Genomic DNA, 15288 nt, shown 5'->3' with positions numbered 1-15288 from the left:
CAGATGAGCTGGAATATCCAGATGACAAAATTCAAATATATTGTCTGGTTTTATGTGATATTAATTGGCAGTGAAAGAGGCGATGCAATATTAACATGTAATGAGCAAACGCGTCGCCAAAATTGTATATCAAAACTTTTTTAGATTTACAGTATTGTTTCACTGTGGGAAAAGCAAATTCGGCTTTAAGGGACCTTTATCTTTATCAACCTTTAAAATTGTTTATTCTTTTTAGACAGTAGTTGGTTTCACATAGTAGAACCGTTTCACATTGTTGGGCTTAATGGCCATGATATCTTAATCAGTTTGAATATAAAAATGAAATACTGAAAGTCATCCACGTACTGAAAGTCATCAAATTAAAGCATAATAATTTATAACCTAATAATACTTCTCAATGCAGCGATATGGAAATTCAAGTTGTTATTGGACAACATAAAGCGAGAGGGAAATAAAGCTCCAGAAATGAGACAACCATAAAATGCACACCATTTTATTTAGCATCATGCACGGTATAGCATATTAATTAGTATTTTAAAAAATCGAAAATGCAGTGTCAAAACAATAAATTGGTTTTATTTGAAAGAGAAACACTCTATTTGAATTAAGTCGTTCAAACATGAAATTATTTTCAGTTTTAATTAATCATTATATAACCATATTTTTCAAGATCGTGAAACAGATCGTTAATCATTTTGACGTATGTTTTTTGCGTTTCATCAAAATTATTAAAAACTGCATCACGCTTATCTTGATCGTTGTCATTTGTGCTCGTTTCGTTATGCGCCTTGGTAACTCTTAATAATATTAATAGCGGTGCACACAACACTGTAAATGCGCCAAATTTTCTTAATTGCCGTTGAAAATCATCGTAAGTATATAATTTTTCGGGAGCGCTACCAAGTTTTTCAATTGTTTCGCTCAACGATCTGTAGTATGTTTTCAACAATGTATCATAGTGTTTATCCCGAAATTCACGATCCGTTGATGAAAAAACGTGATAAAGAATATCAAGCACCGGGGGACAGTAACGAGCCGCTTGCCAATCCAATAAGCACATCGATTTCGGTGTAGTTTTCTAAAGACCAAATAGAAATTCATATTAAACTATCAATTAAATTTAAAATTATATATCGAGATACATTGTCATTGGTGTTTTGGAATAAAAAATTCGTTATCCAACAATCTTGATGATTGATCACCGCGAACTCTTCACTCGATTCGCCTAATAAGTAATCTCTGACCATATCCAAATAGGCATTTCGAAAGTTTTGCATAAATTCTTTATGTTTGGGTTGTTCCAATATTTCCGTGGTTGTGCCAATGGTTTTTCTCACAAATTCGCCAACGTCATTTTCAAGTGCATTTTCATAGTGTTGATCGCGTAAACATTTGAATTCATCAAATTTATCGGGACATTGATCTTTCATCGCAAATGACACAGCGTGCAATTTGCCCAGTTCACGCATAACGAGTAGCTCATGATCGATGGCGATTGTCTGTTCCTTGGGCCACATTTCAAAATTTTTCGGTCGCAAATCTTCCATGATTAAAAAACAAGTTTCATTTTCTTCGCTCATTTCGGATTCAAATACCTTTGGAAATGATACAAATGAGTCCACTGCGCTCAATCCCTTTTCACGCTGAAATGCGATAAATGCTGGCAATACATTCTTGTACACATAAATTTCACGGCGAAACATTGCATTCGTTGCAGAATCTTTACGTTTCATCTCATCCAACGGTGGCATTTTACATAACAAATGCAATTCATCTTGATATAGCTTGTCATTTTGTACTTTTGTTCCAGTTATTGTAATTGCAGTCAAAATGCTCACGTAATTATCACCCTGGTGCAATTTTCAATAGATTTAACGTGATGTTTTACTTAGTGAATTACGATTGTGGAAAATATTTTCGAATGATGTTATATTACCTGATTGGAACCATTTTTTGTTTCGATTTTAAAATCACAGAATCCTTCGTTCTCGGCTATTTTAGATGCATGTTGCAGAAGATCGAACATTCTCTTGTTTAGATCTTTTTTATTTTAATTGCATACAAAATGTAATTAAACACAGAATTTCACAACACTCACTTTTGGCTGAAGTTAAATGTACCGATGAACTAAAAAATGACGAAATTCAATTGGTTTCAATGCTCAATAAAAACAATTTTATGAAAACATTTATTGCTCAATTTGAATCTTTACCGCTCAGCGAATTAAATTGAACAGCACACAGTTTTATGTGCTTGAATCAGCTTGGAATACAGAAAAACCGAATATGTTTGGTTAATAATAATAATAATAAATTGCAAACTCTGATATTGATATAATATCAATAGACTTTTCATATAACTTCAGTATCTTATCTGCACCTAGCAATAGCCCAAATATCGGTACATAAACAATAAACTGTATTTGATCGCAAACTAAATAGAAATGTCATAGAACAGCGATGTCACTTAAAACATTTTGGGTTTACTGTTTGCATCTGTATACTAGTCAAGTGCTTGTATGAGTGAGCGAACAGTGTTACATTCATTTGAAAATAAATTATTGTATGGAAACGACTTACTGTCATACGAGAACAGATTCATGTGACCCCATTTTAATTCATCAGCTGGAGAGGAGTGTTCTGATGGTTTTTTCTCGTATTTTTTTCGGCGCTGGAAGTAACTTATGCATGAAGTCACATTTCAATTCAGTTATGTTTATTTTTTAAGTTTTGTTTACCGTACAAATCGGTACAAATGAATTCAGAGAATTATAATAAAAAATGGCACCTATTATACAACACAAACACTGTTTTTTTAGGTGAAAGTCAATTCAAATATGAGACTAATTTGGTACCCACACATGCATCGAAATCAACATCATATTTGATTTGGAGTGTTGGAACTTTCATCATGAGAGCGAAAGGTGAAATGTACTTATTATAACAATAAAGTTAGGAAAGAGATGCTTTAACCTCCATCAATAGGTCAAATCATTTTTTTATTTGTCAATATAATTGTACATACTCAATGGTCGGAAGAAATAATTAAGAAATAAAAACATTCATAAATGTTAAATATACTTACTCGTCTTTTCTTTTCTCTCGTCGTTCTTCGTTCTTTTGTGATTTATTTTGAAAGTTAAAAAAAACTCCATAACCAATTCATTTTGAATATGTTTATTATAATAATAAGCAAGGACCATTCAAATGCGTATCTTTTTGTTTCGGATGATGTCAAAAATGTTTTTACGTCGTTTTGGATGTTTTAACAACAACCGTTTAAAATAAAATTGTTTGCAATTTTGTGTATACTCTAAGCATGTGCTCTAATCATGATAATAGTAGATTCTTTTTATAATATTTTTTTTTTTTGCTGTTTTCATGCTTAAAAATTTTGTTTTTTTTTCTTGATGATTGAAAGACACAAACGAATTCTGTAAATATATGGATAAAAAAAGCTCAAACAAACACTAGAATATAGAAATCTAACCCATTATTATAATAACTCTAGTTGTGTGTGTGTGTATGTGTTAATGTGTATAAGTATAATTTGATCTAAAAATGCTTAATTTTGAAATAGCGTGCGTGTAAAATCGATATAGTCCAGGGCACCGTTGATGGGTTGGCTGGTCTTCGGATCGATAAATGGTTTCATACGGTTGGTACAGTAATCCGCCATGTCACGAGTGAGGTTCTGTGAAATGAAAAGCAATGAAAATAATATAATTACATAAAATTGATTTCGGCAATCAGTTTTTCAATGAAAATCCAATACATACGCAATACAATTCATCCCGTGTAACGTACGGACGATCGGAGGCAGTGATGGCTCTGAATGCATTTTCGATTTCTTCGTAGCTTTGAACATTTTCGGTTTCTTTCGATATCATAAATGCAATATACTCTTGTAGCGATACATAACCGTCACGATTTGGATCGACAACACTTAAAATGGCTTCAAATTCTGGATCGGGTTGTCCCTCTTCGACCATTGGTAAATCATAGCCAAGCGCTCGTAAACATGATTTGAATTCTTGATGATTTAATTTGCCGCTCTTGTCTTTGTCAAAGTGTTTGAACATCATTGAGAATTCTTTGAGCGAATCTTCCGATACACCCGAATGGTTACGCGCTTGAATTTGTTGTTCCAGATTGTGTTGCATACGCATTGACAATTGATCCAATTGATCCCATTGTTGTGCCAGACCAACGGTTGAATGTTCCGTATAACGATTATCAAGAATTAAATGCTCCTCGAGCAATGCACCCAGTTCTTCGATCTTTTTCAAGTCACCGCGACGGGCTCGCACTTCGGCCGCCTTCAAACGCAGCGCTTCCAATTGTTGTTCCAACGCTCCTGATCCTTCCATCATCGATGTTCTGCATGAAAAATTGGAAACATTTGCGATTACTAACAAAATCTTGTAACAAAAAAATAGAACGGTCCTAGTGTGTCACAACAATGCATTTTGCTTAATGGGTTAGCATTGTTTGCTGTTTTATATTGTTAATGGCTAAAGCGAAACAAACGACAAATGGGTGCGCGCTCAAGTGCCGGTGTTTTTGTTTTTCTTATTTGAATCAGCAAAAAAAATATATGGTTTGAAGCAACTCTCGCACACTGGTGGTCGATCTGTTGTTAAACAAAAGACCGAAGCAAATGGCGAACGAGATGGTGTGATTTGCTCTTAAAGTTTAAAACAAAAATTAGATGCTTGTTTGTTGTTATGTTGCACAAATATTGAATTGAAAATCTGTGTCACCACAACTATTTACCCATCGACATTCCAGCCCAGAATGTAGAATCTGTTTAGATGATTTAGACCATTGAATTTGAATTTTTTGGTTTTTTTTTTAATGGAAAATAAAAAATTTGTAATAAAAAATGTATGAAAGTTTTTTTTGTTCTGTTTTGTTTTGTCTGTTCTGAGTATATGATTTGTTTTGTTTTTGGTTTTTGTTGTTTGTAGAAATTGAATTTGGTATTCTGTTGGTATATTCGTGTAAATGAAATGTACGTACCTTGTTTCGGTCAACCATTGATGGAATAGATTGGCATGTTTTGCAAATTCTTTGCGAAGTTTATCGTTTTCATCTTGACGATGAGCTTCTTTGTTTAATTCAACGTCACGCTCTTCGATGATCTTTTGTAGATTACGCCATGTATCTTCGAGCGCTTCCATTGTAAACCATGTGTATGGATTTGGTCCGACGTTGAAGCTCTTAATTTTTTGATCAAGTGCAGCCAATGCTTTGAAATCAGCTTCGGCTGATGACAAAGAGGCCTGGAATTGAGCATGTGCTTCACGCAATGCACGAATCTCTTCGATCGAATTACACCTAAAATTGGGCGAAACATAGTATGACCAGAAATTAATTGTCGACTGTAGAAAATTGGCTTGACAGTGTTCATCACTTACCGAACCGGATCGGTGAGATCTTCTTCAGCATTTTCGAACCATGAATTGAATGCTGATGCTTTCTTTGCGAAAGTCAAATACAATTCTTCAATTTGACGGAATTGATCTTGCATCGAAATTAAACGATTTTTACGTTCGGTCGATGCGTTACGCAATTTTTGCCAACGTGCAATCACATCTTCGTGACGTTTCAAAATGGCCGGCGATTGTGCATGACTGGCATTGATCAATTGATCTTTTAGTGCGGAAATATTGTGAATTCCTTCTTGTTCAAATGCATTAAGACCTAAAACAAAATGTAAACGTGTAAATTGAATACCAGTGGCACACCGAATTCGAAGGAAAAGAAAACTGTTTTATTCTCACCTGCATCGAATGTCTCTTGTTTTGTCAATAGCGTTTGAACGGTGGATAAATCGCGACCAAATTCTTCGGATCGTACGTAGCTTTCTTTGTCGGCGATCCAGCTTTCAACGACATCGGCCTTCCACATGAATTGCAAGTAGGCAGAATTGTCAAGTAATGCACCCTTGCGACGTGCTGCCAACGATGACAACAAATCAAGTTTGTTTTGCAATTGATTGCATCGTTGTGAAATACTGTCTTGATGATGATTTTTATTGGCCACCAATTGTGCACCTTGATCGCAAATCAATGAACAACGATCACGATGTGCGGCAAAATCAGTTTCGAATGCATCATGTTTCTTCAATAGCCCTTGAACGGCTGCCATTGAATCGCCATAGTCTTGAACGGAAAGCAATTGTTGTTTTTCTGTAATCCATGCTTCTTCCTCTTCAACTTGTGCCAAAAATTGTTGGTATGTCAATGATTCGTCTAATTTTTGGCCACGTGTTGCGGCCAAATTTTTCAATTCAGCCCATGCTTGATTCAATGCTTTCAAACGTTGTTCAATTTCTGGTACACCCAAATTGCTAACGTCCATTAATTTTTCGCCGGCCTCTTGTACCGCCTGAATGGCTGGTTCGTGTGAACCAAGTTCGGCCTCCAATCGCTTATGTTTCTTCTTTAAATTTTGTACACCGGTCAAATCACGGCCATAATCATCGCTGCCGACCAACAATTTCTTCTCTTTGATCCAACTCTCTTCGTCGGCAATATCACGGAAGAATTGATGCAATGTAAGTGCTTCATTCAAACGTGCCTGACGATGTGCGGCCAAATTGCAAATACGTTCATAACGTTCATTGATCGATTGGCGTTTCTCTTGAATACCAGCGCTGTCAAATTGACCGGATTCAACCAATGAATCAGCTTGATTGTTCATATCTTTGATGCGATCAGCATGCGCTTGAATATCGGCCTCAACCAATTGATGTTTTTTCATCAAATTTTGTACGGACGCCAAATCTTTGCCAGCATCTTCTGATGTTAACAAACTTTCCACTTCGCCCAACCAAAAGTCTAAATCTTTAACGGCCGCAATGTATGTACGTTGTTTATTTGCCTCTTTCAATTTCAACGATTTTTCCGTTGTTTTATGCGTCAAATATTCCCATTGATCGGCGATTTGTGATAAACGTTTCTGTACCGCATCTTCGCTGCCACTGCATTGACGTTTATCGATTAAATTACCGCCCATTGCCAATACGCTTTGGATACGATCAGCATTGGCCGCCAATTCGGCTTCGAATGCTTGATGTTTTTGATGTTTTGACTGAATATTGGCCGGATCTTTGTAACTCTCTTCGGTGGCCAATTGCAATTTTTCCGCAATCCAATTTTCAATTTCGTCCGCATCACGACTGAATTGTTGCAATGTTTGTTCATCGCCCAAACGTGATCGTTTCTCAATCAAGCCTTCTTTCAAATGACGCCAACGTTCTAACACTTGTTTACGTTTGTCATCAATTAAATTAGCCGCATAATGATTTTGCGCAATCAATTGATCAGCAAGCACTTGCAATGCGGCAATTTTCTCTTCATGACCATTGATAGCTTTGTCAAAATCTTCATGCTTTTTAATGAGTGCTTCGACGTTGTCACCTTTTGAATCGACCTCTTCAGCATTTAAAAATGCTTCACGGGCCGACATCCAATTTTCGGCTTGTTCACAATCACGCAAATACAATTGCAAATCAAGATTTTGATCCAATTGTAAACGACGTTCGGTCCATGCATTTTCCAATTCTTCACGTGATTTTGCCAATTCATCGATTTTATCTTGGATTTCGGGCGCAGCATAATGATTTGCTTGCAACAATTCGGTGCCAAATTGCTCGAATGCAGCAAATGTACCAGCACGTGCATCAATCTCAGTTCGGTGTTCCTGTGGTCGGTTTTTTTTGTATGGATAAAAAAATGAGAGGGAGAGAGAAAGAGAAAAATACGATAATTAGTTTCATTCTATCGTACAGATATTGATTTAGTGTGCAACGTGCGAAACTAAAGGGTAAAAACACAAACACATTGACAAAAACAATTGATTTTTTGTATTGGGCAACTGGAGTATGTAGTATAGTTCCCACTTGGAGTAAAAACTTTCATCGTTTGCACAAAGTGAGACCCAAAGTCAGTAGCACAAAAACAAGGTGACAGTTGAAATTAGGCTGAAAATCATAGGACTTACGTCCATTGATGATCAATGCAAACATCTAAAAAATATGGAGGTTAAAAAAACAGGTGGAGTGGAGTGAAATCATCACTGGATTTCATTTCGGGATCTAACGGTGTCAAATTATTTGTTATCATTATTATTTTGGGGTCAACTTGGAAGACAAGTGTTAATCCGAAACAAAGACAACAAAAACATAAAAAAACATTGAATTAACACACGTTTAAAGCACATTTCTATATAAATTACATCTTTCATGCTAAAATAGTGTCAAAATTCAAAAATTAAAAATTTGCAATCACAAATAATTCGAGTAAAATGTTCTGACAAAATACACGGCTCACAAAAAGGTATGAAAAGTAAATTTTTAAACGAATATGTTAAATATGTTAAGAAAACCAACTGAAAATAAAGATGAACTAATTCAATGAAAAATCGTTTAGTTTTGTACAAACACACACACACAGCAAATGATAAATCACTCGTTGAAAACCAAATGCGAGAGATAGAAATATTGATATGTACCAAGTACACCTGAGGTATGCCATAAAAGTAATCGATTTCAGCACGATGATTCTAAAATGTGAATGCATTTTATGTGTGGATATTGTGTGTATACGTAAATCGGGATGATTTGCGAGACAAATAACGACCAAAATAAGGCACGATGAAAACAATCGAAACAGAAAAAGAATAGAAAAAACAGGTTTCTTTTTTAATAAAATAACAATTGACATGAATGAAAAGAAAATTGTATAGAGGAGAGGTTGATCAATGACACAATGATTTACCGATAAAATATCAGACCTAGGATGACAAAAACATCAACCATTCACCTAGAATACTTATATGATTTTTTTTTTTGGGAGGGAGGGGCTCGAATTTAGTCTATGAACCTACCTGATGACGTTCAATCAATGCTTCGGCGCCGGTAACGTCGTTGGCCAATTCTTCGGATGTCACAAGTCCCATCATCGAGCTAATCCATGCCATTAGATCACGGAAATCGCTTAGGAAGCGTTGCAAATCGTATGAATCAAGTAGACGTTCTTTACGTGACGTTGCCTTTGTGATGATCTGATTCCACATTTCGTTGATTTCTTTTTGTTTGGTGTACGTTTGTTCAGCTGTATCCGGATGCGATTGCATCAAACGATTGGCTGTTTCGTCAAGTTGACGAATTTTGTCACGTAGTGCGGCCAAATCACGTTCAACACCTTCATGTTTTCGTTGTAGCGTTTGAACGCTGCGCAAATCTTTGCCCAAATCATCATTATTCAATGCGTCTTCTTTTTCGCTGATCCAATCTTTTGTTTCATCAATGTCACGATGGAAACGTTGCACTTCATGTGCCGAACCCAATTGATTGGCCCGTTCAACGGTGATTTGTTGCAATGATGCCCATTTTTCATTCAAATCTTGCATTTGCGTTTGAATTTTCATGGCCGCTTCAGTTTGTCCCAATGATGTCAATTGGATGGCGATTTCATTCATACTGGCCAAACGTACCTCATTAGCTTTCAAATCATCATTGAAATCATCGAATTTCTTTTGCAATACTTCAACCTCTTCCAAATCATCGCCCACATCACCAATTTGTGCATGATTCTCTTTGTCTTTTATCCAGGCAGCCAAATCGGCTGCTTCACGCACCAAAACGTATGCTTTTGTTGTTTCATTCAATTTATTTTGACGTTCACGTGCCAATGCCAATAGATTATCGTATTGTGCATTTATTTGCGATTGACGTTTTGCAATTGAATGACCATCGACCAAATTTTGTTGGCTGGCACTGAGTCCGGCATCAATTTTCTTGATATAAGCGGCTGGTACGAAACCTTGACGATCGTTCACTTCGACTTTCCACCAATCTTTATTGTTTGAATTCAACAATGTTAAAATGTCATTTTTCTTGATAGACACCTCACGCGGTGATTTCTCTGTATAATCGTACAGAGCTTGAACACATTCTTTTCCAGTGATATCAACAACGGGTGTTTCTTGTTGGCGACAATTCTTCGCTTGTTCTTGCAGCGATTGAATTGTATTGCCGAACGCTTCCAAATCGGACACAAGTGCTTCATGTTTTTTCAATAAAGCTTCCGATGAGTCTTCGTCTTTGCCATAATCGGTGCTCGATACGATTGGCTCTTTTTCGCGCATCCATGATTCGGCCTCATTTGCATCGGCAAAGTATTGATGGGCTTGCAATGAATCTTCCAAATCTTGTTTACGTTGATTGGCCTTCTCTTTCAACGATGCCCATTGCTCTTTGAGTAAATCGAGACGCAAACGAATTTCGTCGCATGAGTATGGATGCTCTTCGAGCATTTGTTCGCCGGATGCAACAACGCCTGCCAAACGACTTTCATGATTATTGATTTCGGCTAAAACGGCATGATGTTTTTTTATCAAATTCTGTACACCGATCAAATCACGGCCACGATTTGTTGAACCAGCAATAGGTTCCTTTTCGCGAATCCATGCGGCTTCATCTTCTAAATCACGGAACAATTGTTGCACCTGCAATGAATCATTCAATCGCTTTTTGCGATCGGTCATTGGGGCGGCAAGTGCTGCATAACGTTTTGTTAGCGTTTCTTCTTTGTTACGAATATTGTCAGCGTCAAAGTGATCGCTTTCAATGAATTTGGTTGCCGTTACTTTGATACTTTCAACGCGATCCTGATGGGCCATTACATCGGCTTCCAGCAATGCTTGTTTCTTTTGCAAATTTTGTACGCTGGTCAAATCTTTGCCATAGTCTTCCGACAATAATTGACCTTCAATTTCACTCAACCACAATTCAATGTCTTCGATGGTGCGATTGAATTGTTGTTGTTGTGATGCCTCTTGAAGTTTGCAACCTTTTTTATCGGATGCTTGAACCAATGTCTCCCACAACGTAACAATCTCTTGCATGCGTGCATTTATTTCATTGGCTGCATAGTGTTTTTTCTCAATTAAATCGCTGCCAGTTGCTGTAATATCTTCGATGCGACTCTTGTTTGCATTGATCTCTTGCTCGAAATTTTGATGCTTTTGTACTTTGCCATTCAAATTGGTTGGATACAAGTAACTGTCATCGGTGGCAACTTTTAATTTTTCACTGATCCATCCTTTCGTTTCATCGCAATCACGTTCAAATTGTTGGAATCGACTTGAATCTTCGAGCAATTGACGACGTGCCGCTGACTTTTCCAATAGCGCTGAACGACGTGCCAATAGCATGGCACGACGTTGTGCAACATCATCGGCCGCATAGTGCTGGCCATCAATCAATTTCGTTGCGAAAATGTCCAACGCTTTGATTTTTTCCTCTTGGGCGGCCAAACTCTTTTCGAAATCTTCGTGCTTTTTAATCAATGCTTCAACCGAATCAAGTGAATCGCCAAGATCTTCGTTGGCCAAAAATGCTTCTTGTTTGGCCATCCATGTGTCAGCCTGTTCGGTGTCACGATAGAATAATTGCAAGTCCAAACATTGTTCGTACAAAATGCGACGATCTTCCCACAATGATAATAATGAACTCTTGTCATTTTCCAATGCGGCCAATTTCTCTTGAATTTCGGCAGCTGCATAGTGTTGACGCTCCAACAATTGACGTCCGGCTTCGGTAGTGATTTTAAAACTATCCTCACGTGCATCAATCTCGCCGCGATGCTCTTGATGACGTTCAAGCAACGCTTCAGCGCCGGCCACATCTTTGGCCAATTCATCAGCCGAAATGACCGCTTTCATGCCATTTATCCATGATACCAAATCACGGAAATCGGCCAAGAAACGATGTAAAAAGTATGATTCGTCCAATTTTTGTTTGCGCTCTTTTGCTTTGGCCGTCAATGATTGCCAGTATGCAGCGATTTCGGATTGCTTTTCACGAATCTGATCGCTATGATCGGCATGGATGTCACACAAACGCTTTGCTTCAGCGCCCAATGTTGATACTTTATCTTCTAAAGCGGCCAAATCACGTTCGACACCTTCATGTTTGCGTTGTAATGCTTGAACTATGGGATGGAAAAAAATATTTATTTATTTTAAAGAAAATCCAAATTTTTTTTTGCTTTCACGCCAAAGGGTGAATTTGTACCAAAATACCAAAAATACTACTGCAAACACATTATCGAAAGTACAGAAGAGATACGGTGAGTACCATAATGACCACCGACAAACGTAGAAAAATTTGGGTATTTCGGTGTTTTTTGTGCTTTAGGTACTTCCTTGTATTTCTTCAGTACTTTCGGTAATATTTTAGTATTTTGGCACTGATTTGGCTCTAGTTTCAACTACACAACAAAATTTGCTCAACAAATGAAAAGTAAATCGTTTTTCTTACCGCTAGCCAAATCTCGGCCATAATCATCTGATGATAAGACGACATCTTTTTCGGCGATCCATGCAACTGTTTCGTCTGCATCACGATTGAATCGTTGAATTTCATGCGCACCGAATAATTTCTCTTGACGCAATGTGGCCAATTGTTTAAGGCGTTGCCATGCTTCAAATAGTTCATCTTTTTTCTTATTGATGGTATCACGTTCAGGATGGCCATCTTGTAGTAATTTCTCGGCCAATTGATTGACTTCGGTGACACGATATTCTTGTGATGCCATATCCTTTTGGAATTCATCGAATTTACGTTGTAACACTTCAACGTGTTCCAAATCTTGTCCGAATTCATCGGCTGTGACAAAGGCCTCTTTGTCTTTGATCCAAAACATGACCTCTTCGCAATGGCGTAAAAATTGCACCAACACCAATGCCTGTTGCAATTTTAAGCCTTTTTCGGCCAAACGTGACAATAACAATTCCCATAGACGATGCAATTCTTCTAAACGCCGTTGAATTGTTTCGGATGCAAAATGTTGTTGGCTTATCATCTCTTGTCCGGTATTGTCAAGGCTAACAATGGCATTGCTGTGGGCCGATACTTCAGCTTCGAATGCTTGATGCTTTTGAATTTTTGCTTGTAAATTTGTTGGATCGCGATAGCTTTCTTCGCTGGCCGCTTGTAATTTTTCTTGAATCCAACTCTCCAATTCGTCGGCATCACGTTTGAAATATTGAAAACGACGTGAATCTTCCAATTTTTCACGCTTCTGACGCGTTTCTACTTTGAATTCATTGTAACGATTCAACACTTGTTCACGACGCTCCTGAATGTCTTCGACCGTTTCGAGAATACGCACCTCTTTCGGCGTAAATTGGTCCATTTTGTTAGAGTCTGTTGTTTTTTTAAAATTATTTTTCTATCTGTCGGTGGAAATGGGAACAAAGCAAAAAGTGATTTAGGAACAGAAGTGTCGAAACGAAGAGCAGACAGAAATTACAATTGATATCATGAAGGTGTTTACCTTAATCGTTAAATATATCGGCTATATAGATCGGTGAAAATACTGTTAAATTCTTCTGTTTCTCTGGAATTTCGTTTCGATTCGTGGAAAATTCGTTTATCTTTGTAGATTTTCTGGTAGACGTTCAACTAAAAAGAAAAAGTACGGAACGATAAAACAAACAGAAAAAACATGTTATCTATCGGATGAGCAACACAAATGGAATGAAAATTAGTTATCTCCGATTAAAATAAACTTGAGCTAATGATAATAATTTGCGCACGGTCGTGCTTGTTGTTTTTTGGTTATTTTATTTTGTTAAAATCTTATCGAAATGGCTAACAAAATGGAATTTTGCTATAGAAACAAATAAAAAAAGTGTGATGTGGTATGGCGAATGGTTGACGCCTTCAAATCATCATTTCTGACATAATCGTTTTGTAACACATTGCGCGCTCCACACACACACACAAACACCAAAATATAAAAACAATGATCTCAATTTTAATTTGCGTGTATGCAGTAAAGGTCGACCGTAATTCCGACTGGAATGCGTGAGTCAATTGAAGAAGTGAAAAAAAAACACATAAAATTAAATGAGAATCAAAATCCACTTGAAAAATGAGGAACCAATTATTATATCATTCCGATTCACTGTGCGAGGTACAAAAAAAAAACACAAAACATTTTTTTTCAATAGAATCATTTGGCGTAAACCTCAATGTACATACAAGAGGAACAACGATTACTTCGATTACAATTCGTTCAAACGGATATATTCAACTATTTCTATGCTTAGCTTAGTACATTTTGTTCAAATCAAACGCTCGTTCTAAGCACGTAATTCAATCGGATGAGTTCATACGTATTTTCTCTCCTTTTCGCTTTTGCCACTTCTTTTCCTCTCTCTCTCTCTCTCTCTCTCTCTCTCTCTCGCAATATATGTTATGTTGTTGCCTATTTATGTAGTTGAAATGCCGCACTGGAATGCTTCAAATTCAGTTATTCATTTGTTTTCGTTTCTCGTTTCATATTCATTTCTCGTCGATACGACAAAACACGTACGCATCCACACATGCAAACACACTCACGCACACAGTCACACAAGCACTCAAAGAACAGTGCTAAGGCCTTGTCATAGGCATGCAAACCAAGCAAACCGAGAGCGCATACAATCATAGTCTTACGTCATCACATCGAAAATAGAACGAAAAATGGTATGTGTTTGTACTTCTGCATATAGCGGGTAGCCATCATGTTTTTTTGTGCTCTCTTCTCTTCTATTCATCGCTTCAAACATTCAATGATTCCATGAAAAAAAAATAGAAATTCGTTCAATAAAACCTGGAAGTTCTAATTAGAACGCCACAATTTAACACTTGAATTTTGATCATTTTTTACTTTTGTTTCTCATTCCAAAAACAAAAATGTTTCATTTTATTTCCAATTTTAAACGACATTCAATTGCCACGAACTTCGAAATAGAACCGCAACACACAAAGTGAAATTACAACGAAATTTCTCTCACTCGATTTTCAGTGAATATGCAAAGAAATTGCCTGGGTGTGGCATAATAAACACTCAATTCAAACAATTTTATGCATTTTTCAAGAGAAAAAAACCCAAAATCGTTCGAACTTTAATCACTTACTTGTTTTTTGTTTTGCAGAGAATTTGATATAAAAAAACTTTTTTTGTTGGATACAGAACTTTTTTCCTCTTAGATTTGTCACGTCCAAACACGAAATCGATTTTGTCGTCGTCTTACTGCTTGTATGTCTTCTTTCGCACTGCTTATGCGGCGCAATCTGTCGATGTCAGAATGGAAAACAATACAGCACAGACGGTAACGCTGCGTTGTGGACGCTGTTTGTCTCACTCGCACCCATTTCATTGGTTTTATGTGCTGTATGCGATACACCGCAGACAAGTGAATAACATTTTCACATGAAGAGAAT

The 15288-nt window shown here is 36.9% G+C and overlaps 2 protein-coding genes across 9 annotated transcripts; both read right to left on the bottom strand.

The window, feature by feature from the left end:
• Nucleotides 1-549: 549 nt before the first annotated feature.
• On the bottom strand, nucleotides 550-2385 carry LOC116345636. Of its 4 annotated transcripts, none has more exons than XM_031775151.1 (5): nucleotides 2213-2385; nucleotides 2099-2127; nucleotides 1937-2040; nucleotides 1143-1850; nucleotides 550-1078 (listed from the first exon to the last, which is right to left on the bottom strand). In XM_031775151.1, the coding sequence occupies exons 3-5, from the start codon at nucleotides 2024-2026 to the stop codon at nucleotides 638-640; spliced, it is 1239 nt and encodes a 412-aa protein (XP_031631011.1). In that variant the 5' UTR covers nucleotides 2027-2040; nucleotides 2099-2127; nucleotides 2213-2385; the 3' UTR covers nucleotides 550-637. The 4 variants fall into 4 exon arrangements, with proteins under 4 accessions (XP_031631011.1, XP_031631014.1, XP_031631010.1 ...); XM_031775154.1 differs by having other exon boundaries at nucleotides 1937-1992; nucleotides 2213-2384; XM_031775150.1 differs by having other exon boundaries at nucleotides 1937-2127.
• Nucleotides 2386-3386: 1001 nt separating this feature from the next.
• Nucleotides 3387-15136, bottom strand: LOC116345634 (spectrin alpha chain). 5 transcript variants are annotated; one of them, XM_031775138.1, is made up of 11 exons: nucleotides 14982-15136; nucleotides 13352-13479; nucleotides 12334-13250; nucleotides 8895-12004; nucleotides 8520-8570; nucleotides 5786-7709; nucleotides 5420-5705; nucleotides 5022-5339; nucleotides 4776-4805; nucleotides 3779-4379; nucleotides 3387-3693 (listed from the first exon to the last, which is right to left on the bottom strand). In XM_031775138.1, the coding sequence occupies exons 3-11, from the start codon at nucleotides 13208-13210 to the stop codon at nucleotides 3565-3567; spliced, it is 7326 nt and encodes a 2441-aa protein (XP_031630998.1). In that variant the 5' UTR covers nucleotides 13211-13250; nucleotides 13352-13479; nucleotides 14982-15136; the 3' UTR covers nucleotides 3387-3564. The 5 variants fall into 5 exon arrangements, with proteins under 5 accessions (XP_031630998.1, XP_031630999.1, XP_031631000.1 ...); XM_031775139.1 differs by lacking the exon at nucleotides 14982-15136 and adding an exon at nucleotides 14062-14157; XM_031775140.1 differs by lacking the exon at nucleotides 4776-4805.
• Between the last annotated feature and the right edge of the window lie 152 nt (nucleotides 15137-15288).

The sequence above is a fragment of the Contarinia nasturtii genome, unplaced genomic scaffold (assembly GCF_009176525.2).
Source record: "Contarinia nasturtii isolate CC-2019 unplaced genomic scaffold, AAFC_CNas_1.1 Cnas_scaffold_1371, whole genome shotgun sequence".
Taxonomy (NCBI): Eukaryota; Metazoa; Arthropoda; class Insecta; order Diptera; family Cecidomyiidae; genus Contarinia; species Contarinia nasturtii.
Note: the sequence above shows the minus strand (reverse complement) of the source record. Positions and strands in the feature narration are given on the sequence as shown.